The 26,709-nt window shown below is 38.8% G+C and overlaps 1 protein-coding gene across 3 annotated transcripts in view; it reads left to right on the top strand.

Moving 5' to 3' along the window:
• LOC145779385 (uncharacterized) overlaps nt 1–26,709 on the top strand; it is a 66,327-nt gene that overhangs the window by 35,531 nt on the left and 4,087 nt on the right. Inside the window, exons 6-23 of one of the 3 annotated variants that reach the window (XM_082590962.1) lie at nt 153–1,060; nt 1,223–1,331; nt 1,712–1,851; nt 2,185–2,340; nt 3,180–3,278; nt 3,752–3,943; nt 4,401–4,523; nt 4,851–5,006; nt 5,547–5,686; nt 6,076–6,182; nt 6,495–6,571; nt 7,205–7,333; nt 7,578–8,120; nt 10,191–10,306; nt 10,464–10,696; nt 11,465–11,617; nt 12,460–12,632; nt 19,446–19,532. In XM_082590962.1, coding sequence (XP_082447088.1) covers nt 153–1,060; nt 1,223–1,331; nt 1,712–1,851; nt 2,185–2,340; nt 3,180–3,278; nt 3,752–3,943; nt 4,401–4,523; nt 4,851–5,006; nt 5,547–5,686; nt 6,076–6,182; nt 6,495–6,571; nt 7,205–7,333; nt 7,578–8,120; nt 10,191–10,306; nt 10,464–10,696; nt 11,465–11,617; nt 12,460–12,632; nt 19,446–19,532 — 3,641 coding nt within the window. Of the gene's footprint in view, nt 1–152; nt 1,061–1,222; nt 1,332–1,711; nt 1,852–2,184; nt 2,341–3,179; nt 3,279–3,751; nt 3,944–4,400; nt 4,524–4,850; nt 5,007–5,546; nt 5,687–6,075; nt 6,183–6,494; nt 6,572–7,201; nt 7,334–7,577; nt 8,121–10,190; nt 10,307–10,463; nt 10,697–11,464; nt 11,618–12,459; nt 12,633–19,445; nt 19,533–26,709 lie in introns of all 3 variants that reach the window. The other 2 variants (XM_082590961.1, XM_082590963.1) reach the window with 2 other exon arrangements.

The raw sequence follows: 26,709 nt of genomic DNA, 5'->3' as shown, positions 1-26,709 counted from the left end.
TGTGATTGTACTTAAGTGCAGTAACAACAAAATAAGTGAATGAAACTGACCACCCTACTCTTATTGGTGCTGTATTACAGTGAGAATCTTATCTCCATGTCCGAGATGCTACTGTAGATAACATAAACTTGACCCTTGTATGTTTATTGCAGGATGACTATCCATCTCGTCACTCTTCTCCATCCGATTGTACATCTTATCCAGAAAGATCGTCTCCTCCAAAACATTCTCCACCTTCCACAACGCATCCTGCTGCTCCTGCTTCTTTTTACGATGAAGCTGAAACGTCGGTGGTCGCTCAGCCTGTAGAGGGAAGCACGAGTGCTTCGAAATCTACCCGCCAAGAACGCATGTTCGGTGTGATGTCAGCTGGAACGGGTCAACCCGTTGTGGCAACTAACATCGCTATTTCCCCTAAGAGGGAAGACGGTTCCGAAACTCCTAGTCAAAATTTCGAAACCAAAAGTTCTATTCCTGCAAAGTACGAGCACTTGAAAGATGCGTACACAGGCGTGCAATCTCCTATTCAAAGTTCAGATTACGTTTCTCGTAGAGCAAACAAAGCCGACAACCGATCATCCACGCAAAGTTCAGATTCGCAATCCTCTTCCGATCACCGCAAAAGCGGATCTGGGGAAAGCAATGAATCGTCAAGCTCAAAAGGCAAGGGAAAGTATGGGTCTGTTTGGAAAACACTACAAAACCCACCCCAAAAAACAACCAGCGTCGCTACAAACCTCATAACAGATAGTTCCAACTCTCCATCGTTCAACGAAAGCGTCAGCATTGGCAACACCCAGGGAAAAGAAGACTTGCCAGACAACAAGCGCACAAATGTTCAGGTCGACAACCTGCCTTCAGTATTGCGTTCTTTGCAAAACACACAGCACGGTGACCGAAGGTATAAGAACTTGGAGCCTAAGTCTGCCTCTGATAATTACGAAAAAATTTGGTACTCTGAGTCTAGCCCCAGACTTGAGGCGACGAAAACAACCTCGTCTTCTGATAAAGTTTCAACTACATCCACATCACCGAAGCACAGTAACTCTACTCATTACAAGTAAGAATTTGACGAATATTTTATAGCTCTGTTTAAGCATTGAGAAACGACATGGTCCTTACATTCAATGAAAATTTATGTAAGATTGGATGAGCTTAAAATTGCTTTTACGTGTTTTGTCAATATTTGTTGTTTTCTTGATAAATGAAATTTTTTTCAAAGAAACTGGAAATCGGAGTTTAAAGAAGTTAACTTAGACGAGCCGATGGACGACGACGCTTTCAGCCCACAAGACCGCTACTTCAACGACATAAAGGACATGTCGCGAAAGGTACGGCCTTGCCTGGACTGATTTTTGTCAATTCTACTTAGGGCAATATTAGATTATTGGTGACCTTACATAGAACTAATACCCAGACAACAAATTCATCATTTTTACATTGATTCAACGTCTGCATATGTTTAATTAATGTAAAAATGACGGATTTTGCTGTCTGGGTAGTTTTTACTCTATCAACTACGCAGTATACACAAACACATCATACAGCATCTGAGCGTTGGCTTTACTGCTTTCAAAAGAGCACGAATACATTCTAAGTAGGATTCAAAGAATCTTTCAGCAACTTTCACTTCCAGTACAAGACAATGCTATTTGAAACCGTGTTTTATTCACGATTGGTAGGCTTGCGATTAGTTTCTTTCAACTCCTAGGTCCTGCGAGCGACTTCTTTCACGAGGAGAGACTTGGAGGTCTCACCATTGTTACAGAGTTTTGATCAAAAACCAAACCGTTTCAACTTTCCTTCTCCGCTCGCCCAAACCCCGAAACAGCAAACTGTAATCCACAGCAGGTAACGTCAAAGATTCGTAATTTGTGATGGTTTGCATTTGTCAGCTGGCATAACACTTCCTTGATGGTGTCGATATAAAGAAAATATAAATTGACTTGTTTGGGTTTATCATTAAACGAATGAACTTCTTTTTGTTTGGTCTTTGCTGGCAACGAGATGTTTTTTTGTGTATGAAAAATTACTGTCAGGCAGTTACGGTAAGTTTTCTGATTACCGTACCCCATTGGACCGCCTGTTTGTTTCATGCCACATCTCCCCATTTTTGACCCCGATTATTTTCTTAAGTTAGAGTTCAATGGAGAATGTCGTCTTCAGTAACTTCCTTGCTTCCAGGTCTCGTTCTCAAGACAATGAAGCTGACAATGACGAAAACGAAGTTCTCACTTCGAGGTCCAACTCATACGACAGCCTGTTGTCTGAATCATCATTGTCTCAACCCCCGGTGCCCCGACCCAAATCCGCTGGTGTCGTGCGTTCCGATTCCAACAGGTGCGCAGTGTGAAGAGTTGTGATCGGTTCTTCTCAATTCGTCATGTTTTTTGCTTGATACTTTAAATGTCTATTGTGAACGAATCAGTGCCTGTATTGTCTAATGACAGTGCTCTTGAAGTCTTAGCTGCAATTTCTTGTTTTTCCTAATGATATTGCAATTCGCTTTATTGTATTTCGAGTAAAAAAATGTTTGTATATTCTTAATTCTGAGAGTAGGTTCAGGTTTGTCAATGATTGACTGACGGCTGTGAAGTTTTAATACATAAGTCATGAAGCCACAATATAAATCAAATATAGTTATTACTATCTGAATTCTTAACAGCCTGTTTCACCTCAAACGGATCATCAGAAGGGTCTTATTCAAATAGAATCCTATATATATTCAAATAGAAGTCATGAAGCCACAATAGTAATAACTATATTTGATTTATTCCCTCTGCTTTGCCTTTTTGTTTGGCATTGAGCACTTTTTGTAGTATTAATAGTTTTCATTGTTTTAAGCCACAATATATGTATATTTTTTTTTCAAAAATTTTACTCTCACAATAATATGGTTATCTGAAGACGGGCTGGGTTGCAAGAGCAGTGTAAATCTTCACAATTATGGTGAAAATGACGGTGGTTTCTCCTTGTGCTAATTGAGTGACAACAAATCAATTGTTTGCATTTACCACTTTTACTGTATAAAGTTTTCTATTTCTACTTGAAGTGATGCACGTGTCAAGTCATTATCACCATCACATTGACAGTGTGGATTTTTTCAATTTTTTACATTAAAAACACATAAACGTAATGATTTTGTTTGTCTCTGCATGGTTATTGGTGTGTTTCACCAGGCATGCACCTGCTCTTCGTGCTACTGTTGCTCCCCCACGCCGGCCAACCTCGTACTATGCGAGGAATTGCGAATCATTACCACGAAATATTCTTCCAAGGTATGCATGATCAATTATCATACGTTATTCCATGTTGAAACGCGTCGTAGTTTACTGGTTTCTTTTTACATCGCCGACTTTGATTGTTGGGGCGAGTCTTTTGAAAACGCCTTCTGCTATGAGTGTTATTTTTCATTTTGTAAAGTCAGAATGCCTCACTAATTCATCAGCTAATATTTTCGATGTCACTGAAATCTTTATCGATTCGATTATTTTAATTTTTACTCGTTGTGTTGCGTTTGTTGATTGCGTGTTACACAATGTTGAATTGCTTTCCTACCGCACCACCTAGCAGCAAGCGAAAGTAAGCCAGCTTCTTGATGCAGATCCATGCAATTGAACTGTATAAAACTTTCCTTTGTCGGTAGGTTTGGCATGTCTTTGGGTTGTACATTGTACAATGTAGGCCACAGATTTTGTCATTAAGTAATATTCACAACTTCTTGTGATTTGATATGAAGCGATGTTTACAGCTACGGGTCGGATGAATCCGCCTCACCGGTGTCTCCCACGAAACAAACAACTCATCCTAACCAAAGATCACTGATTGAAGTGAAGCTGGATGCTAACATTCCCCGAGCTGGCCAGCAGGAGCCAACGAAGGTGGATACCAGGGCTGCCGTTTTGAATTATCTCTCCAGAAAAACGGGAAAGAGTTTTGAAGGGTAAATACCATGTCAACACCATTTGTAGCATCTCGCCTTTGTGTCTCTACGTGTGTGATGGAAGATAGTGCAACGGAAGTAATGTGCCACCGGTTTCTATCTTCAGCATTTTTTTTAAAAACGACTTGTCTGTATTAGTGGATTGACTGACTGAATGTCATGGTCTTCTAGTACTGCTCTTTTCCTTGTTTTTAGTGGTCGTCTTTCATCTCTTATCCTTTTCGATAGTAAAACATAGTACAGTTTGCGTATTTCTTTTTCTAACATTCCTTAAGATTTTCCTGCCAGGTGTGTTTTTTTTCTGAGAAAACATTTTTTAGACACTTTAATTTGACATTATTACTATCCAAGCTGAAAGCTTAAAATACGCTCAACACTTCATTTGTGATGTAGTGCGGTTGTTACAACACAGTTTTTGCAACATGAAATTAACAAAACAAACATACTTTTTCCACAGCGGCGATTTGGGTCGATACACTTCTTCGACAAGCTTGCAGACGACTCACAGTGATGAGACGGACAAGAGAAGATCGAAAGAGAACAGCGCGTCACCAGATGAAAGTCGATTGTCTTTACACGGGTGAGCCTTCTTACCCCGAAGCCTACTTTCAACCTTATACAATTTCTATAACGGGATTAGCATGGTCCTGGAAGTATATTGCATGTGGTTAAAATGAAGTACGGCTCTGAGAGTTGACCCAAGGGGCAAGGAGTATTATAGTCTACATCTTAAAAAAAGTTCAATTTCATGAAACGTAACAGTTAGTTACAGCACAGCACGTTTTTTTTTTCTGCAACAACATAATGTTGCCGGAACTAATGTAATTAGAGACATTTTTGTGCTAGACCTGGAACTGTCTTGGCGTAGTGTCGCGCCACTTGAAATACAAAATCTCTTGTGCAACAGATCTTCTGGAAATATTCCTGCTGCCGTACAAGAAAGTGAATTTTCATCAAAGGTTATCAAATCTACGTCAGTGACGCACAAACCAGAGCAAGGGAGGAGCGTGCGAAAGCTGAAGAGCATCAAAGAAACAAAGGATAAACTCATACATGGCTTTCAGTGAGTACACGCTTTCTCGTTCCGAAGTTTGACATTCAATCCAAAGTTAACTTTTAAAATGAATACGGTTGTTCGGTGTCCACCTGGTATCCCAGCTAGCAAATTGATACTTTTCACATTGATGTAAAAATTACCAATTTTGCTAGCTGGGGTCTTATTCAAACTTGGCTCTTTCTGCTGATGTAAATAAACTGAACCGTTGCCGAACTTACAGTTGCAACATCTTAGGATAGTTTAGTTTATTTACGCTGAAAAGCGTACCTTGCTTCAATATCTTTTGTTGATATTAACTGATGGCGTTTTTTACATTATTCATGACTGCTCTGAACAAAAAATTGTATCCTATATATTCGAAACAACTTTGAGGAAAAAGGTTATTGGAAGCGAAGTTTTCTGATTGTTGCTTGTCTTGTATCGGATACTCTTGCTGTATTGAAACTGTGCTTTATGGATGTAGATGACTTAAATTTTCAAAGTGTTTTTTCTGCTTTGTATTTCTATTTTCTCGGATTGTTATCCAACAACTTGTTACATTCACAGTCGACTGCGATCCCGCACGAAGTCCGCCTCTTCCTTGCTAGTTGGTGAAAATGCAGTTGAAAAACGAGCAAGCACTGGATCCTCTCTCGCTTCCATGGACGTATCCGCATCACTGGACAATTTCACCGATTCCGGATTAGGTAAATCGTCAACTTCCACAAGAAGGAATCATGTTTTGCCACATTTAACTTGGATGATATAGAAATCATTTCTTAAGCTAGTGCCAACTCTCAACAAGTCCGGATTGTATTAAGCAGACGGCTGCATAGCTGAGTGGTGAGAGCTCTTGTACGACACTCGAAAGGGCGTTGGTTCGGCACCGCTCAAGAGCGTGCTGCTGTGTCTTTGGCAGGACACTTAAAAGCGTGCCTGAAGGTAGACACGAAAATTGGCTTTCTTTTCTTTCCGTCCACTAAATTCAAATCTTAACTATCAAGCGTAAGCCTGGGCACGACTAAAAACACAGATCTCAGACCTTTCTGTTGCAATAGCTTCTTACATTCACTAGCTCTCTTTCACTTTCATACAGATTTATCACAAGCGTCACCCGTTGACAACATTGACACTGCATTGCTAGTTGGAAAACGTCGCTCTAAGTCAACGCAAAGTATTGTGCCGTCGTCTGGCAGCCTTGACGTAAGTTTGTCGTTTGTTACCCAAGCCAATTAATTTTTCCACTACAGTGTTTTTAACTTGTTTTAATTTGTCATGAAGCATAACGCATCTTCTATCCCGCAGCGTGTTATTAATTTTCTTTCGTACAAGTTCATAAATTGTACATACGCTTCTATCTTTAAATTTTCTATAAAATAGGTTTTGTTTTCATCAACTATTTATCCCATCTTCCGTAGGTGAAACTTGACGTTTGTTCTCGCTAGCGTAGGTCTGCCAGTATTTGTTCGTTGTTTGCTATGTTTCCATTTTGTTATTTGTCCGTAAAACTTTCAGCACCCCTCGGCCGAATCCCTGGTCGAAACTCCATCTCGGAAGTATGTGAGACATCACAGGCAGAGACATTCAAACAGGTATATCCTGGCTGGTTGTTAGTATTTTCGAATTTATTAAGACTTTTGTATAATTGGCTATTCTGGCATGAAGAATGTTGAACTTGTCGATACTACTTAATATAACAATTGTTACGTTACTGTATCGTTGCTAAACGTTGATTTTTTTGCAAAGCTACTGTATGTTTTTTTTTTAACAAAACCTACTAGCCTTCCCACGGCTTTTTATAAACAAGATCTTTTAGTATCAATGAGTTTAAAGTGGGTATTAACGTATAGTTCTCATAACTGTTCATTGAGTTCTCTTTATGTGAAGCATAGGCTTAACTTGAAAAAGAGGTTTGGTTTTATCAAGTGCATGCTTGAAAGTTTTGAAACCGTTTTCCTCTCGTCGAACCTCAATTGGTTTAGATTGCAAAATGAAATTCCAAATATTTTTTTTTAGTTATTTACTGATTGGAACTGACGTAAGATGACGTTTTCTTAAATCGTAAGATGACGTAAGATGACGTTTTCAGCGACGTTTGAGGTTTTCTTTCAGTAGGTAGAATATCCGCATGATTCGTGTTTAGGTCGATTTTCGTTTTTGTATTTTTGTGTATGACTAGATTATAAGAAATGATCGAATTGATGCTGAAGATTTATTTCCAGCAGCAGCATGTCTTCTGCCACCACTGTGAGCACTCTTTCATCTTTCTCCTCATCATCGTCAACCTCTGTGGGGAGGTTTCCTGCTTTGGGAGAAGAGTCTGAAAAACTCTTAATCTCTTCGGAGTTACCAGGGTGAGCTTTTCAGTCACAAATTAATTGTTTCGTTTTCACTCGTAACACCAACTTGGAGTGTCTTTTTTTAGGAAAAACAACTCGGTTTTGCTTCATTGAAATGGCGGTCTAGTAGAAAAGCTTTGTTCCATCATAAAGGTCTGAACTACAAAAGGAAAACTTTGCGACCATACAAAATATTTATAAAACTTCCGGGACGAGTTTTTTCATGATCATTGCAATGGTGACTGTCTTTGTGTCTCAGGCAACGACTACCGTCAGCTCAACAATCAACATCACCTTCCTCGACTGAAGCAGAGGCAAAAAGCAATGTTGAAAACACTGCTGTTGCGGCAAGGGTTCCAATCGATACTGGAACCTACAGAGTGCCTAAACGTAAGGGTGCCCGGGACTCCACGAACGCTAAGCCGGTTGTCAGTCATGCCCACGAGACCTCGTACAAATCCACAAAGGAAATCATCGTTAATGCCCATAAGCGTGATACAGACCAGCCAGCCGTTTCTCCGAGTCCTCATCAAAACATTCCGCCTCCTCTGCCTAAACCCATTCCCGTTCCTACTGCTATCTTGCCTGAAGAAAACGAAAAAGTTCAAAAAATCATTGAAAAAGTTAAGCGATCTTCCTCGTTTCGTGACGTCAAACGGAAAGATCTGCCTTCGCTGCCTTCTCCACCGCCACTTGATGACGCATCGGAGCAGGCTTTGAACGAAATGGTTCAACAGCATCTGGTTCAAGACTTGCCACCGCCACCAAGCGCATTGCTGGAAGGATCTTTATCAACCAGCAGGTAATGATCATGAGTTATGCAAATAATTAGTTATTGGCAAGGCGTAGTGACGTCAACATTCGTCAACACACCATAAACTCGTCAGCATTACGACCTGATGTATCTCGAATTCAAAGCACCACTCTGTGTTGTCGCAACGTTACGGTATTTTAGTGGCAATTACGTACGGTGTTAAGTATGCTGTGAGGTCGTATGTTCGATCCCCGGCAAGGTTATATTGCTGCGAGATACTTGGTATCGAGTATGGAATCTATGCTTGACTTCTTGCAAGTCATTGCTTGTTAAAATTATTTTTTTCAAGCGAGTATGTTGGTTTTGCGCAGCTTGGTTGCTTGGATCACAAATAAATCCTTCATTCTTTTATTCGGTGGTACTGCTATTTTGCATTTATCAAATGCTGGCATTTGCACAACAATGTAGTAACCTCTTAGTGGATTTATTCAGAATCGATTTCGCTATAATAATTACCCAGACGGCAAACCAACCGATTTTTACATTGATTCAACGTCGGCACTTTGTCAGCAGCGTCCTCTTTATAATGGAAGTCTTTCATTGCGATAACGAAATCTGCTTGCTGTGCGTTTAATGTATAGTTTGTATTATTTTATATACTTTTTGTATTCTGGGGCTTTTTTATGACTTATTTTTTTATTACATGAAAAAAGAGAAATGCTTTGAAAACGTTGATTTAATAACATCACTTTATCCCAAACCATACGCTCTGTGTTGTGATGTCTTTGGTAATTTTTGTCGTAAATGCAAGACATACTAAACTTGTTTTTGCAAACCAACACAAGCAAGCTATTCTAGTAAAATTTGTCGTTTCTACATCAATAACAACTTGGAGTAACGAAGGCTTCAAGTCGTGTTTGACGTTTATTATGCGTGTTTTTGGTTTTTCAAGCTGCCGAACGCTCAGCGAAGTAATAAACATGCATCTTGAAAACAAAATCAGGTTCTTTTACAGTTCAACTCAGCTAGCCAATACATCGTGTTTCGCAAACGTATGTTTACGTTAAAATTTTGTAAGAAAAAAAAACTACTTTCGTAAGCTGGAAAATAACAATACTTATAAGACTACGTCACTGGCCATAAGTGCTGTCTCTGAAGTATCGAGATTTACTCGAAATCTGTGACAGATTTAAGTGTTCGGAGCAGCACACAAAGTTACTCGAAAGTGAAAACGACGTGTTTAGCAATTGCCAGCACAAATCACAGGCCTTTTTCATTTCCTATCTTGGGTGTTCTTTTTTGTATTCATTTAACATCAGGTAACGTTTAATCAACTATTGTATATGTTTTCAATTTTTCGTTAGACAGTCTTTAACTTTTAATGTATTCTTTCCATTTCCTGTGCTCTCTTACAGTTGTAGCTTTAGTAGTTTTAAAAATATCAGGTTTGTAGTTGTTTCTCATGATGATAATCAGCAAGCATTCTCTGTTTTGCTTTCCGGTATCATTTGCTGCCTTGTTTAAACAGGAAATAACTGGATGTAACCGGCTTGTCGGTGTGGGAGTCCGGAGATTGCTGATACGATCAGCGTTTGAATAATTCTATTAAGCAAAGAGGGCAGTGCTCTGTAAAACGAGCCATGGATATGCTCATCTAATACCTATTCCGGATGCGTAACTGTTGCTGCTAATGAATGTATTTAACGTCGTTTTTATGTTAAGTTTCTGCAATAAAATCTAAAAATCTTTGAACCAACAATGTCACCCACGAAGGCGCAAAACGTCGCGTTTACTTTTACAAATATTTCTGTGTAGAAAGATATAAAAAGGAGCTGATTACCTGAAGTTGTAAAAGATAACAGCCTATTTATTATTTGCTAGTTTAGTGACATGCAGTTGCGTCGGAGTTTAAAATCGATTCAGCAGCTTGCGTAGTTTCCAGCGAGATCATGATGTTGTACACAAGTTGTGGCGATTTTCAGATGAATTGCTCATATTTGAAACCGTTTTACCCTAAAATAAACACCATGTCAGCCAGTTTAGTGTATATTTTGTGACAGAACTGTTTTTCACTTGTAACAACGCCATTTGTTCAAGACATGATTTCATCTTTTTCAGCTCTTCAATGCCCCTTGATATAAATGAAAGTGCACTAGACAAATCCGCAGCGTCAGTGCCTTCAGCCATCCAGCATCGGGACGGAATTGTTCTCGAGAAGGGCCAAGCGGGCGAAGGTATGTTTGATAACGCGTTCAAGTGGTGCTTCAGATAATGAAAAAAAATTAACTTTTTGTTGATAAAACATTGCTAAGTCATGAGAAAAACTCCAAAGCCCCTTTTCAAGCAAATGATATCACCGATCATAAGTCACAATTCCTTTCCAATTTCTAGGTGATCTCAAGCCGACGCAAAAGATGAATAACGTTACTTCAACTGGCTTTTCATCAAATGAAAACATCCATGAGAACGGCGTTAGTCATTCCGGTGAGAACGTGTTTAAACCAGTTGAACAACCCTCGAGTGCCCCCCACCGACCCACTCTTGCGGAATCACCTACACATCTTGGAAATCCAAAGCAGAACACAGAAAAATCCGAATGTAGTCACGCAAACCTCAAGGAGACAGTGAGTTTTATTAATAGCCTACGATTCCTTTGAAATATCTTACAACAAAGGCTGCCGAGCCACTTAAGGGTGTAGAACTGTAGATAAGACTCAAAAATCTATAAAAAGTTGTTTGACTAAAACACACCTTTTGTCTGTTGCTTTAGTTTTATTTCATTGACGGTGATTCGGGATTATTTATAGATCTCTTTTTATAGTTAGTTAATGATAGCTCGAAAGTCAATGGCTCAACGTAATATTTTCGTCACTAATTTCTGATAATTTCACGTGTACCTGCATCCCATGACGTCTTCATCTGAGCAACTTGAGCTAACCAAAGCATGTAGCCAACTTGATACTTGACGGAAAACTGTTTTCTTGTGTTAAATTTTTATTACTTTCAAAGTAGTTTCAATTGTTGACTTTGTACAATTGCATTTTACCAGTCACAGTTATCTGTAGGTGCTGTATCGCGAAGCGCTCGACTATCACATATCTTATCTCAATGAACAGATCTCAATGATTGCATGCAACAATCAGCTTTAATCAAGCTGCATGATTATTTTACAGCCTGTAGTTGTTGTGATGGTTGTCACGTGTACATTGCAAGTTGACATGGTGCCTTAAAAAGAAACGTGGAGTGGTTGTGTCCTTTTATCAAATTCACTATTTGCTCTTGGATTCGACATCTAAAAGCCTAAACTATCTTAGCTGGAAGTTTCTTTGTATGAACTTGCCCGTATCTCCATGAGGTTAAAGTAAAAGACAATTATCACATTGTCTTTACAGTGCACACGGAGCTCCACTATTGTTCTCCCTCCTGAAATCTCTCCCGAACCTCTTCTTCCTGATGTCCCTCTGTTGACAGAGCCATCATCTCTACAAGAAGAGCACCCCGACTTAACCAGGGACATTATCAAAGGAGACAAGACACTCGCTCAGGTATTGTGCTAGAACAAATCGTTTCCAGTCACTTTCATGATGGGCGGATCCAGACAACAAAATCCGTCACTTTTAAATTGATTCAGTGTCTGCAGACGTTGAATCAATGTAATAATGACGGATTTTGCTGTCTGAGTTGGATACTCGGTGATGTCAAATCGGTTTTGTCAACCTTTTCTCACCAGCGGCTACTTGTTTACATGATTACGTCTTTCTTGAGAATCCAAGAAAGTGCTGAGTTTGAAATGCAGTGTTTTCTTCTACGATTGTGTCAATTAATTACTGATTCGTTGTTGGCAGCTATTGTTAACTTGTCAAGCGTTTGAAACATTTCGCGTTGCGTGGATAGAAACGAGCGATGTTTGCTCTTTATCGACGAAGTATTAACTATCAACAATTTATTTACACACCTGTGAAAAGCAACGATTAAAGCTTTAGCTGACGAAGAATTTTTTACATAATGTGACGTCAGTTTTACGAACATCACATTGGTTAGAATCTAGTTGTTGCGTGTACGACGTCCTGTCTTCAAAACTCGGTTCAAAAATAAAACATTTTGTATTCAACAAATATCTTATTTTGAATCAATGTTTCCTTTAACTGTAAAGTTCTACGAATTTTGGGGTCCTCACCAGCACAAATTTTCCACATTTGGAAACGAAAAATATGTACTTTTATGACGAGGGATCGCGTATATTGCATCTGAATGGGGTGTTTTCATTCTGAAAAGATATCACTGAGGAGATGATTCACAACTAAACTCAGTGCATCGACTGTTTGGTCAAAAAAGTGCAACAGAAGAGATTACTGGCAATCTACAGTTCAATGCAATTTTTCAACAGGTTCTCACAACAAGCAACAAGAAAGCTTTGGACTACATGGCTGGTGTGTTGGCTCAACCATCCCATCATATCGTGGAAGCAGGCATGCGATACCGCAGGAGAAAACCAACTAATCCTTCCATCACAACCGCCACGCCTGGCCATGAGCAACCGAACAGCAATCCCTTGGCACAGTGAGTACCCAGTCAGAAAATCAGTCCCTTTCTACATAGATTCACGTCTGCAGACGTTAGAAAAACGTCAAAAGGGACTGATTCTATTTCTAGGCGAGCTATTGCAACGCTGACGCATCTCTCTGATGCCAGTGATGTGTTCTGAAGGAACGTAGTCCGCGCTTCTAATTGGAACAAAAACATCTGAAACAATGCTTTTACCACTTTCAAGTTAATTTGTTGCTTTTGTAGTTGACCCCAGTGGACAAGTGTGATTTGTCATTGGTATGTTAGTCATAGATACGTACAATGAGTGTTGGAAAGTTCTTCATTAACTTTCATGGAGGTTTTTAGTTCGTGCTGTGAACCAAACTAGGAAAATAAAATTGTGGCAATGTTAATTCTACGTTTTGTAACGTTCAAATCACGTAATGCAGATCAACCATGCACTCTGATTGCTGTTGACACAACAATTGCCGACAAAAGTTTTGGATTTTTTTTTACCTTTGGATGAGTTTCTGTACACTTTCTATCATTATGGTATCGGGTTGCTGGCTATTGCGTCAAGAATTAGTGTATGAGCTATTTTTTTTATCAACAATCGGACAATGAGCTGGTTCGAAAAACACACAAAGTATTGCCATGGGATCTCATAATCACTCAATTCAACTTTTTAAAGGCTGGAAAATGCCTAATTAACGAACGCTTTTGACAGTTTGAGTCTTTAAACGTGTTTGCCTCATGGTAATGACGTTGCTTTGTTGAGGATCATGACTTGAAATTATCCAAACAAGCAAAAACAACATTTTGACGCCTTTCGTTGTTCAGCGTTGCTGCATTGGTAAATGAAGTGCCCAGCAAATGCATTTTGCATTACCAATCGTAGTCACGTGATCTGGTGTTTATCAAAGTTTCGACACGCAAGGCATTGCCTCCCGTCATTTCTGTACAAGGAGTTTGTTTTCTTTGTGGCTTATGTTATCTGCTTGTGGGCGCCCGATTAATTTTCGGTTTCACTTTTTATCGAAGCGACAAGTCTACTCCTGCCGCCTGAGCTTCTGCCCCCTTAAATTTGTTGCCCTTCGAGACTGTAATCCTTCATTGACATGGCGTGCTGGCGTTCTCATGATTATGTGGTAGACTGCATTGGCGGTGATGTGCAAGTTTGCTCTCTTTAGTCTGTTTTGCGTCACTTGACATTGTATACACAATTAGTTGTTTTGCTTTATCTTCTTAACTTGCAAGTCATTCATGTTTAACCATAGTGGCTCAAACACTGTTTGCATGCCTTCCTTATCATTAGCATTGCTTAGGATAGCTTTTGGCGCCTTGGCTTTTTCGATATGGGGACTGAAATAACAAGGAGATTTTGCCACCGCAGGTTAATTGACATCGGCGCCACACAACTTCGAAGAATACCGTTCAATGCAAATGTAACTTCTAAAAATACTGGTTCTAATTTCGTGACGTTTACTTTGTAATGGTTAGGCCGTAAAAACATGTTTTCCTTCGCTTTTTACGTTCTTGTGTAGTGACTGGGTTGTGAGGCTACGCTTACTATCAGCACTGACTTTGGAAAAGAACCACATTGAGCTACCAACTATCAACACTTGTCCTTTTTACGTCGCGCCAACATTGTCAAACCTTAAATTGACATAAAAAGAACAACGAGCTATAGATAGTCAAGATGTTGCTTCAGTTGGGTCAAATGAAAACGCCTTGGGTCTGTAAAACTTGTTTTCAACTCGGGCGGCTTGTAAATATTGATCGAGACTGCTGGTCAGGGTCAATTCCAGTCTGAGATGATTTACTGCAAAAACTTTCGCATTCCTCCGCCTTCACATCACATGCGCGTGAAGTCGCCAATGTTATGAAAACAAAACACAACAAAACAAAACAAGCTGAAATAGAGGAAATAGACGCATCTCAAGGCTTTATTTTCATTTATTGACTATCTGGTAGTATTTAATCTTATTGAGAAAAGTCGCTAATTGTTTTTCTCGATTCTTTTCTCATCAGGATTTCATCCTGTTTTGTGAGATGCGCTGTGTTACATCGATGTTTCTGACGTCCGATTTAATCTTAGCGTCTCGTAGTGCACAAGTATTTAACCTTATTCGTAAGTATTTTTGCTTCAGATGAAATGAATTCCAGTAAATGTTTTGATATCATTTTTTTTCATAAACAAGTCGGTTTCCAAACTTCCTAGACAGCAAAACCTGTCATTTTTACATTGATTCAACGTTGAATCAATGTGAAAATGACAGGTTTTGCTGTCTGGGTAGGTCTTTTGACTTTCATGGCATGTTATGAAAAGCAAAGATTATTTTCTGACAACTCAAACCTTTCATTCCATTTCTTTATTGGTGAACTTTGACGAAGAATTAATTTCGTGCAAAGAACAAAGTTGCCTTTCGATAAACGAGTTTGTTGCTTGCAACAGTTTCTTGTGTTACTTTAACAAGTCAAATTTGATCTTTTTACACCCCTTTAACGTCTAGCGTTGTCGATGTCAAAGTCAAGCGTTGAAGCATCATCAACATTGCGAGCTTGGTAAACTCTTTTTGCCGTTACTTAGCCAGCAAATCAGTTCTTTTTCACATTGATTCAACGTCTTGTGACGTTGAATCAATGTGAAAAGGACTGATTTGCTGGCTGGCTGGCTGGCTGGCTAGTCTTGTTTTGTGTGTCATCACCCTCGCTTGAAGATACCAAGCTTATCAGGCTGTAGTATTTGAACTGGTTTAACTTGAAAAAAACTATATGAGGAACTGCACCTTTGTTTTTAAAACCATCATAACCGTTAAGGTTAAAGTAGTTAAGACAGTTTATTTGCCAAATGCCACCTTTTACGCACGATAACGCATTGCGGTATGTTTAATGAGTAATTCGTTACACAGAGTTGGCATTGTATTTGTGAGACATACCAGAAATTTTTCACTGGCACAATTTGTGCATACTCATGGCATATTGTCATGCAGTATTTTTGTAAGTTAACCCACATGATACAAGTAAAAAGTTTGATCTTAAAAAAATACAAGTCCAGTTTCAGAGCGAATTGATTTCTTGTCGCATCTTGCAAAATATCATGGCAGTGTGTTTCACCCCTAGCCAGAGGGATCACCCCTAGCCAGAGGTATCACCACTAGCCAGAGGTATCACCCCTAATAGGAAAAATTGTATGTTTATCGGGGGATGGAAGTTAAGCATCGCTCTGTCAATTCTGGAATGAAGTTTACCTTGTGTTCCACTCCTCTTGTTTTTAACATACATGATCAATTGATCAAACGCTTCACTTGATCTTGGTTTCTTTTGTGCCTTTCGATACAAAAAACCACCACGTTTTCAATGTTCCTACTAATTAAGCCGCTCTTCGAACAGCCAACGACGATTATTCCGTTTATTTTCAAATGTCAAACGCAACCTCAATCTGGTTCAACTCAATCGATGACGCAGCAGCTGGAAATTATGCTGTGATCTTGACATATAATTCGGTTAAACCTCTCTAGCTTTATAATGTGGTTGACATAACTCGTTCTCTATTAATCGGCTTTCAATATTGCACCAGCTAACAAGTTCTCATTGAAAGTCTTAATCTTTTGTGGTGTTAATATAAAAAAAATGAAGTTATGTAATACAACCCATAGGCTACAATATCACAAATTATGTTTATTTTCTGTTTGGCATTGTTTAAACTCTTAATTTTGTCAACCCGTTTTGGTTTTTCACTTTTAACGTATCATGCCACAATGGCTTGTGCCATTCACAATTCCAAGCGAAAACAACTGTGCTAAAATTCGCAAACATATGTTAAATGTAGCCACTCCATATACAGTTTTGCCATCACGCAGAAAACTGGTTTAATCAATCGTGTGTTAATGTCAACCTGGTTGAATGATCCATTCACTTTCATCTTCACAGATTGTGTTGTTATCTGCATGCGTTGATGTGATAGCTTTTGAAGGCGACCTGTTGATAATAGGTACCAGTGTAAAATTTCAACGTGTGAAGTTTTTACAGGACATTAAACCTAAATCCTTCCTGCTTACGCCAGAAACAAAAGATCATCAAGTCTTTTGGTTTGCAAAACAGTTACAAGTGCTAGGTTGCATTTTATCGACGATGGTTAACCTTTTGCATCGAACAAAGGATTTCCCAGGGTTCTTCTTGATATGGATTTAGATGTCAAGTGTCCATTCAGTGTTTTTGTCAAACATAGTTCCGTTTCATCTTTTTTTTTATCACAGTCGTCCTCACCACTGTGAAAACCAAATCAACCGCATTACTCGTCCCAAGAACAAAAGTCGTAGGCGTGTTGTTGACACTGCCTATTGTATATTTTCTTTTTCGTCTCGTAGATAGTTTCCTTTGCACACCAAACACCATTAATTGAAATCACATTTCTTTGTTCTTACTTGACGTCATATCGCATTTAAATATCCCGGCCATTTTCTCCCCCTGGAACTTATGTTGTTGGAATATTAAGCTCACCCCCTGGGGTCCTCTCAAGCAACTGCATGAGCGCGTTGTTGCATAACCAAACTTTTTAGCATTCTATTACAAACACCCCTATTTTGAGTTCACTAGCTGGTTGACCTTGACAGTGCATTAGGATGCTGATTCACCTACCGAAGGGATAAGTTACCTTTCTCCCATTGTTGGAGCTGTTGATGTTGGGTCCTCTTACGTTATTTTTAGAGCTCTTCTGCATTTATTAGTTTACGACTCGTCGAAGCAAGTCCATTAGGCTACTCCATTCATCTCAAGGTCACGGTCGATGCTTCAACTTCCAGTTCCGACTCTAAGCCGAGATTTGTGAGAAAACTTTTACTCAACTTAAGTGGAACAAGTGTAATGGCTAGTTTTGGTGGATTTGTTTATCTTGAGTTTAATTTTTGAAAATTCTCTTTACTTTTGGAGTGATGGGTTGGTACAGCGAGTGTTGGCGTTCAGAGAGAGTTATTTATTGTGTTTTAACTGCGTTAACTTACGTCCCAAAATGCATAGTGAAAAGACAAGAAATATTCTTTCAATTTTTGTTTTATGATGACGAATTGCGCATCAAGTGTGGTGTATTGATTCTTTGTAGCTTCTACACACGCAGCTTAACCAGATCGAACTTGCTTGAACTGGTTTCACCGTGCTGACAACCGACAAACTTCTCGCAATTCAATCATATTCTTTTCACATGAAGTCGATTTTAATTGTCTACTTTTCATCTTTTATTACTTTAATCATTTTGGGATTTGCCTTATTAAGATTTTTTCTACTTTTCCACCCAACAGATCAACCGCTTTTAAAGAACAATTCTCATCATACTTCAGAGTTTTTAGTTCGAATTTAAATTATATGCATTATGAATCTGTGATCAGATCGTCTCATTCTTTTCTGATAAATTGTTGCTGCAATTAGGGATGTTGGTTTTCCTTGATTTGTGAAACGGTTTGATCAACGTAAAAATCATTGATGTCTTGCTTGACATTAATCAGTGCATATTTGTTTGAATGACACGAAGATTATCTTATCTGAGATTAGGTGTGACACTTTACATGAATTAAAATGCGACAAAATACAGGGAAAAGAACATCATCTTCTGCCGCCGTATCTTTGCAAATGTCTCGCATTTTCTCTGATTTCCATCAATGCATTTGATGCTTTACCTAACACTGTGATCAAGTTCTATCGCGGAACAAGATCTCACACGGCATGCGATTGCGAGATGCCATCATTCATCATTTTCAAGCTGATGGGCTTGTCAGATCGTCTCGCGGCTTCTTGTAACTCTGATCAAAGCTTCCATAAGAATTCATAATGGATTGTTCATTTTTTTTATCGACCAAGCCTATCAATGACAAGTCCATGGGTGCAGGTACTTCATGTCGTCCGTGCTACAATTTACATCGGCGTCTTTTCAAGCCATCTGTTGTCTGGTACCAACCTATTTGCGTCATCAACAGCAACCGTTTGACCGATGAAATACATTGAATGGAATTTCATACTTATCAATATAGCTTTAAAATCACTTGAGGTGGTATAGGTTTATGTGGCTTAACGTTTTCGCAACCTTTCGATAGAAATTACCCGTCAGATGCAACCCTATCGCTTTCAAGCGTGTTGACGAAGTACCCGTTTTTTGTACCGAAGTTTGTAAACAAAACCTTTAAACTTATTATAATGACCATATCAAACGCAAATCCGCTCAATTTTTTAGATCAATTGGCTATCGAATTGACTGCTGACGTGCAACGTGGCCTGTTGTCGTCAGATTAGATTTGATTGCTATAACTCATTCAAGTCAGAAGGCCGTTATAGAATTGAAAAAAACTAGAGCGCTTGATAAAATGATATTGCAAAAGTCAGCGTCGCATCGGGCATGGCACTCAGCACTACTCCTTGCGTCAATTGATGTTCAATTTATAATGCTCAGCAGCTATACAATTTCCTGTTTAAATAGAAACTTATTCTATAGACTCTGTGTCGGTCGTGTAGCAAAAGGGGATATTACTTTTAAAGTGGTATTTTTCTTTCTTGTTTTTTTTTTTTTATGGTCAGAGAAAGTTTCAAAAGCCATGGTTATTCTGCTTGTTCATGTTATTCAGTCCACTGTAATTAATTGCTGATTGATGCCACATATCAGAGAAAAGATGTGCCGTGTGTCGTCTCGTTGACAGTTTCAAATGTATGATGTGCAAATGTCGAACTATTTTGTGTGTAAAATAACCGAATCGGTGTGATACGAACTGTCGCACAGTTCCCTGACATTGAGTATTAATTTAATAAGTCTTGTGTCTAGACGTGACTCTATTTGCTAACATTGACATCATTTTCTCACAGTCAGAATGGCCGAAGTAGCCGTCCTGTCCCGACAGAAGGGCTTTTGAACCAGGCTATCCACTCCCGCATTTATTTGCAGCGATTCAGGTACAGGGTGATCACTCCAAGTCTAACCTCTACTTGCCTGCAATGGCATGAGACTACCCTTCAACTAATCAAACTAACAGTTTTTGCTCGTCTTCTATTTTACTTTTTGTCATCTCGCATGTAAAGTGGCATATTTGCTGTTAAAAAAGTGTGCCTCTGCTTTCGGTAATAGCCTACTTTTCCTGTGAAATTAAATTAAAGGCATGGTGCATTTCTGAGATAGTTAGTGTCAAAGCAGTTTGAATCTATTTTGTACCTTTTCAAGGATTTCTTGATCGATGTTTTTGTGACTCATTGTATGAACTTGTTCAATTTCATTGCTTTGTTTATTTTCAACTAATCTTCTCACTAAACTGATGTTTCTACTCACCTTATATCTATCAAATACTACTCAGCAAAAAATCTTTGACTTGTGAACGCAAACGTTATTGAACATCGATGCAAACCACACTCCTGACACAAAAATAAAACCGTGAAACAATGTTCTTAGGCTGTAACTTTTTCATACATGAATATGCGATGCTTGTTCGTTGGAATATGATGAAGTGTATGCAATGTTGGGGAACTGCACCGTTTCATTGGCGCCCAGTCCTCCACCGTTTGATGAATCATCCATCGGAAGAAGGAGGGAAAAACCAATTCATTTTCATTTCATTGCTGCTATCACAACAAAGGCTGGATTTAAATACCCCCACATCGCGTTCGGCATTGATTAGGTTGATGACCGGGTAGTTGAAACTACGGAGAACGCTCAATCAAAACTTGTCAAAATATACACGCCGTTTAGACTGGTTTCAATTAATTTTTATTGTCATATCACGGCCAAATGAACATGTCAGTATTTGTCATGTGAGCTTGCGGTCAGCAAAGTAAACTAGCTAACGCCGATCTGACCACCCCGTTTGCCATGTTGTTATTTTGTGTTTGTCTCGTGTCTCCAGTCGATTGAGCGCCATGATTGCTTTTGAGAATTAATCTGAAGGGCTTTGGCGCATAACCTCTGCTGGTTCTGCAGAATTTTTTTAACGCCACGTAAAGCATCAGGCAGTGAGTTCGACGCCCTCTGTGCCGCAACTTTAAGTTTTTGCTACAAAATAATTGGCAGCCGCACTTGGCTTAAAGGTAGCCTAGAGCTAACAAAAGAACGTAAACATTTCTATGGCAAGGGATTATGATGAGACAATTAACTTCATCAGAAATGAGCTGCTATCAACTCACGTTCTGATCCAATCGTGATCTTATTGCCACTATGTGGTTTAATTTGTCGCTAAATAAGTGTGCCACAAGCTTCTTTTCTCAGTTAAGCTGCAAATAACAAAGCAAGAAGATTTTTATCGCCTTCTATATTCATCTAAGTGTGTTGTGACCATCTTGTACTTTTCCAACTAATCAAAATTGTCGTGAGCTTTCTATAGCTTCCTTCATGTTTTTGTTTTTCGGCATTCCATTTATTTTAGTACAAGCTTGACTTTTCTTCATACCTCTTTTCCTTGGCCGGTTTTTTTTTCCGCTCAAAAGCATGACCCATGGTTTCGCGTTGCTTGCATGCCATCTTCCACAGCGCGTAAGATGGAATCTGTGTTTCTACCCAATAGATTAGATACCGCTTTTAACACGAAGTTAGTTGTAAACAACAAACACTTTCTACCATCGTCCACCAACTCATGAGAAAATTTCTTTGTCGTTGACCCAAAGAATGTTGTGTTTGTTAGTTCGGCCTTTTTCCACTGGTTCATGATATGAAGATGTAGTGTAACCACAAAGTGCGTTTAATTGCTCATTTTCAAGTGTTTTTAACTTCACAGTCAGAGTTAGAAGTCGCCTTTTGTTTCCAAAATATCTTATTACAGTTGCATGTGCATTTTGCTGCTATCATATGCAAAGCGAGAACCATTTCTTAGTTTGGCATCTATCTGACGCAATTTAGTGCTGAGTAGACCAACTGCTTCGACAGAGCCAATTAGTAAGAATGATACGCACCTTCGCTATTTCTTAAACTGCATTAGCGAAAGTAATTTGCTGTTGAAAAAGCATTTTCGAATCTGTATCAATAACAACCAAATGTTAGATTGCCAATAAATATCACACCCTCTAGATTAGAACATCACGTTTCTGCTGTTTCAATGAAGAAGATAGATCTAATCTCACGGCTTATCTACATTTGTCGCATTAGACATCGTAGAAGCGTAAATTCCACTGTAAAAATGGCCCGACGTGTGAAAACTGGCTGGGAATCCTTGCAAATCTAAAGTTTTGCAAAGGAAACAGCTGGTTCTTCATGGCAACCTTCTCTTTATTCTTTATGATAATTACCCGAAAGGATTTATGAAATTTATGTCGTGCTGTGGAAAAGCTATCAACAGATTATAGGATTTGATGTTCACGTTCAATTAAATCTGAAAGTCTTTTCTCAAATCGTGATAACACAAAAGCTCCAGTGAACGTTAATTCACCGCGCAACCCACTGTGTTATATTGCTTAATTAATTATTTGACGTCTTCGAAAATTACAAACGCGGCTCGCAAAGCTCTGATAAAGAAAATACGTTTTTTATTTTTCATGGTGCTTGCTTTTGCGGTGTTGATATCACGGAGAGAAAACAATTTCAAGTCTCTCTTGTTTCGTGAGACACTTCCCAGGCAGCAAAATCCGTCATTTTTACATTGATTTTGATCGCAATCGTCAGCAGAGGTTAAATCAATGTAAAAATGACGGATTCTGCTGTCTGGGTTGTGATCAGTTGTTGTGAAAATGTTCGTGTGCTTGCGAATGGCTCCATTGCCATGGGCGTCTCCCTGAAACAATGCACGAGTTTGTTGCGCAACATTGAACATCAGTGCTGCAAGGTGACTGCATGCAACTTTGTTCAGTTGCATTACCGCATTACCTTGTAACCGAACCATGCATTATCTCGATTAGCTCGCCAAATCCCACGGTTTTAAGTTTCGATCCACTCGCCTGCAGACGATGCTCTTAAAACTGCTTGTCAATCTTAAGTTTTCTGAGTAGAATTCGAGTATGGCTGAAAGAGTTTGTAATTTTTAGTTTATTTGTCTGGTTGTTAGGTTTTATTTGTCTATGGTTAAAAAATCACCTTTCTACCAAAATTGAATTCGCTACTTCACTTTGATTGGCAAACCTTAACTCTAATCTGCCAAAGAAGGAATTTAATCCCATTTGTGGTGTATCGATCAGTTAAAGGTAGTTCATGATCGTTGGTGACAGGTGGACGTTTGTTTAGAAGGTTTATGTCGCAACAGTCTCACTTCTAATCAGATTTTTAAAAGAGGCTACAGCTTTATCGAAGAATTGTGTTAGAAGACTTCGATTTTGGCACCACTTTTGTGAAAACAAGAATGACATAATATTTTCAGGCAAGCATCTCATCATGTTGTACTTGTTGTTTGTTGTGTATTGTTGTATGTGTGTATGGTGTATGTTGTAGTCCCACGCATAACTCCTGGCAAACTTATGAGCTCTTCTTATATTGATTCAACGTCTGCAGAGGAACGGACTGATTTGTTACCTATCCTAGACTATTCCCGATCTTTCGTGGAATACCCAGATCGAAAACATTTGCTCATTTTTGTTTTTCGCTTAATGGCTTGCTTGAGAGTCATACCAGGAACATGATTTGAATGTTTTTTTGTTTTTTATTAACTTATTAAGAACTGAGATTTATATTCTTGGGTATTTTATTTTCGATATGTCAATTTATAAAAAGCCAAGGCGTCTCTACGCAGTTCTATTTTAAGCTATTTTACGACAAGCGCTGTACAGGTTTAGCAATTTTCTACAGTCACATTACTAAAATAAACCGGTTTGCGTGGTTTGTGGTTAGGTTTGCGTAGCATTGGTAAGGGGCAAGCCTCCAACATTATATCTCATATCTGCGTATCAAGTTATTTCAGTCATTGAAATTGTTTCTACGTTTGTGACACGGCGTTTGTGATTACCAAAATTTACTTTTACTTTCTCAAAGACAAGATCATTGAAATTTGAAAGGTTTTCTATTGCGTGGGATGGTAGATTTTTTCGGTCCAACTCACTATCGGATGACTAACAGCGCATGCATTTGGTTTTAATGAAACCTCAGATATCTGTTCACTAAATGTGTTTTTAGCAGCAACGTTTCGGTAAATGTTCATCGTTTTTATAGTGTCTCATTCTAAAAAGAGTAATGTTTAGTTCGTCATTTTCTCGCATGATTTAGGATTTGAAGAATTGATTGCACAGACTTCTCGACCGTGGCGGTCATTGCTGAATGGTTTTGATTCTAAAATTAAGTTTTAATTGTTCTCGTCCCCATGAATAAATCTCGAACCAACATTTTAATTGGCGTCGTTTCGCACGTTTAACTGTAGCTCGTCGCCCGCATTGTTTGATTTGCCTCTTCTTCCTACACGTTTTGTTTTCATTGTATTGCTATCTCAGTCAGCCTATGTAGCGCCACACTTCGAAAACATTGCAGTTTCGCTTACTGCGCATGAGCGAATAACCTCAGCAATGATGTGGTTTCTTCTTGTGTACCTCAGTCCACTTCTCCGCCAAACTATTCATCTGTGCGTTTTCACGCCCACGCATCAGCTAATATGTTGATTTTCAACGCAATGATAGTTGACCATCGATGCATACTGTTTGTTGATAAAAAAATGGGTAATCTTGAGAAACTTGAAGTTTTCCACTTTGAGCTGAAATACTCCTCGAAGTTCCGATCCTAGTCTCTCACGAACCTCATACCAAGTCAACTGGGTTATTTCCACGAAACGCCAAGAATTGCTTGTTTTTGTATTTTTAAAATTTTTATGCATCGAGGACAAATAGCAGCATACGTTCCTAGAAACGTTGAAACATAAACTACGACTGGTAACTGAAGATTGTTAGCTGGTAACTGAAGATGCTTTATTTGTGCTGGGATAATCAAATTTAGATTCTTCGACGAGTTAGAATGTTTACACCAAGCACGAAGGAAAGTATTTTGTTGTGTTTGTTTCCACTTTCGCTCTTTGTGAAAGGAAAGCAACACAAGTAACGTTACAAATATTGTCTATAATTTTTGCAAAATATAAGAGAATGATGTTTTTTTCTTTGCGGCCTTGACGTGGTTCTAGATCCAAGTGACGTCCGCTTTATGAAATCATAACAATAAAATTGAGTTCGTCTTTTCTTTGCTTAAAAACCTGATTTTATTGTCATAAGTTTGGCTTGTGTGTGATGACAACAGCCTGTTTTGTCGCTTGCAGTCATTGCCGTCACGTGTCAATGCATTTGCGTACCGCACAAAATGCCCACAGCACATTGTATTTCTGCGCAGAGCTGCAAACGCATGGTCACCGTGTAACTGTAACAGCTACTTAATCGTCAATTTCAAATTGAGAAAGGCCTACTGAGGTTCGGTATAATTTTGATTGAAATCTGTCATCATGTCGATGCTTGAAAGCTTGATAGTAAACGAGTTGTAAAATGAGTTTAAAAACAAACAAAAATTAGTAAACTTTTCAAGATTTCAATAAAATCTATGCTTCGTCACTGAAAAATATAAAAATCGTTTGGTTTCTTGTTGAGAGTTTATTAAAATAAATGTTGTTGTTGATACGCTGGAGTCTGAAATGCAGGAAGTAGTCAAGGTTTGTTCAGTCGCATTTCATTGTCAACAAGTTTTATTCCGTTGACCTGAGCCAGCCAAACCCGCCAATGTGTACTCTTTGGCGCAGCAAGCAGTCACATAAAGGCCTCATGTCTTCACTTTTATTCCACTGACACGCAATGACATATTAAACATACAAATCTGCAGGTGTTTTCGATCCATCAATTCAGTTGGAAATATGATTTCTTTCTTGTCATGATCGGAGCAGTAAATCAGTTGGACTGCCACCGATTTTCGAAGCGTATTGCCGTACTCTTGTCTTGAGTGTTCACTGTTCATGTTTGCATAACCTCTAAGTTCGTCGTTGCCTCGTGTTCTGGAATACAGTTTTCTTCCAAACCGATTGCGGTTTTTGTACTTTCGTAGCATTGATGGGCTTGGCTTGTACGTGTCATCACGTTTGTCAACAGAGCAGCGAAACTCAATGTGAAAATATAAAGTTGCTTTCGGGTAATTTTGGTTTAGATTTGAAATTTTTTTCTTCAAAAGTCACAAAATATGTTGTTTGTGGCGCACGATTTTAAATACCGAAAATTTATAATTTCACAACTTTTTTCCATGTGACGTAATTTTTTCACAACGTCGGCACTTTTCATCGATCAACTTTTTACCAATTCAACTTTAACAATATTGGTTTGGTTTCCACCAAGGCTGTTTACTTTCTTGACAATGCTTGAATTATTGTAAAAGTCTAATCAAGTCATGCTAAAACCTTTGCACTGTTGAGGTGCCTGGGCATGACACTCCGGGCAACATAGCTTTTCTGTGACGATGAAAAATATACATTTTTCAACGTTGATTACATGTCGTTGGTCCTGAAAAACATTACATAACTTAATTTGTGGGTTTTGTGTAATTGTGATCGATGGGTTATGAATGTTGTCGAGTAAAGCTGCCCCGTGCTTGTTTTGGCAAAGACCTTAATGCTTCTAAATGGACCGGTTGCCGAGAATATGCACTTACTTCGCTAATGCAAAGAATAGGTGAACGTTTTCCCTCAAACAATCTGTCAACCCATGTTTCCGTCCACTAGTCCAGTATACACAAAAGGAAATTACTTCATTATCTCAGCTGTGTCAATTACTTTTTATGGTAGTTTTGCGAGTTGTCGGGGTCATGGAGTCGCCAAACAGTTCGCTTGTTGAATGTTAACTTGTCCTACTGAGTGCCTATGAAGATATATGGACCATGTCCCAGTTAATTTTGTATGCTAAACTTTCTTATCATCAAGCAGACAGAACAATTGGGAAGTTGACCTACTTCAGCAAAGCCGAAAATTTACTTCACGTGTCATCTAGTACGCACATCTAAAATTTTAAACCTTCTCAATCATATCGCTTTTCTAGCTTCCAAACTTGCAGTGGCAACATAAGTAATAGAAACACGCAAAATCAAGCAACAACACGACATTTAACATGGTAAAAAATGAAAATAAAATGTTATTGCTTTGATACGAGAAATGCCGTATTCTTGTTTGGTTTTGGGTGTTCGTGGTTCAACAAGATGACTTTTCTACCAAAGTTGCCTCAT

The sequence above is a fragment of the Aplidium turbinatum genome, chromosome 11, assembly GCF_918807975.1.
Source record: "Aplidium turbinatum chromosome 11, kaAplTurb1.1, whole genome shotgun sequence".
NCBI classification, from domain to species: domain Eukaryota; kingdom Metazoa; phylum Chordata; class Ascidiacea; order Aplousobranchia; family Polyclinidae; genus Aplidium; species Aplidium turbinatum.
Note: the sequence above shows the minus strand (reverse complement) of the source record. Positions and strands in the feature narration are given on the sequence as shown.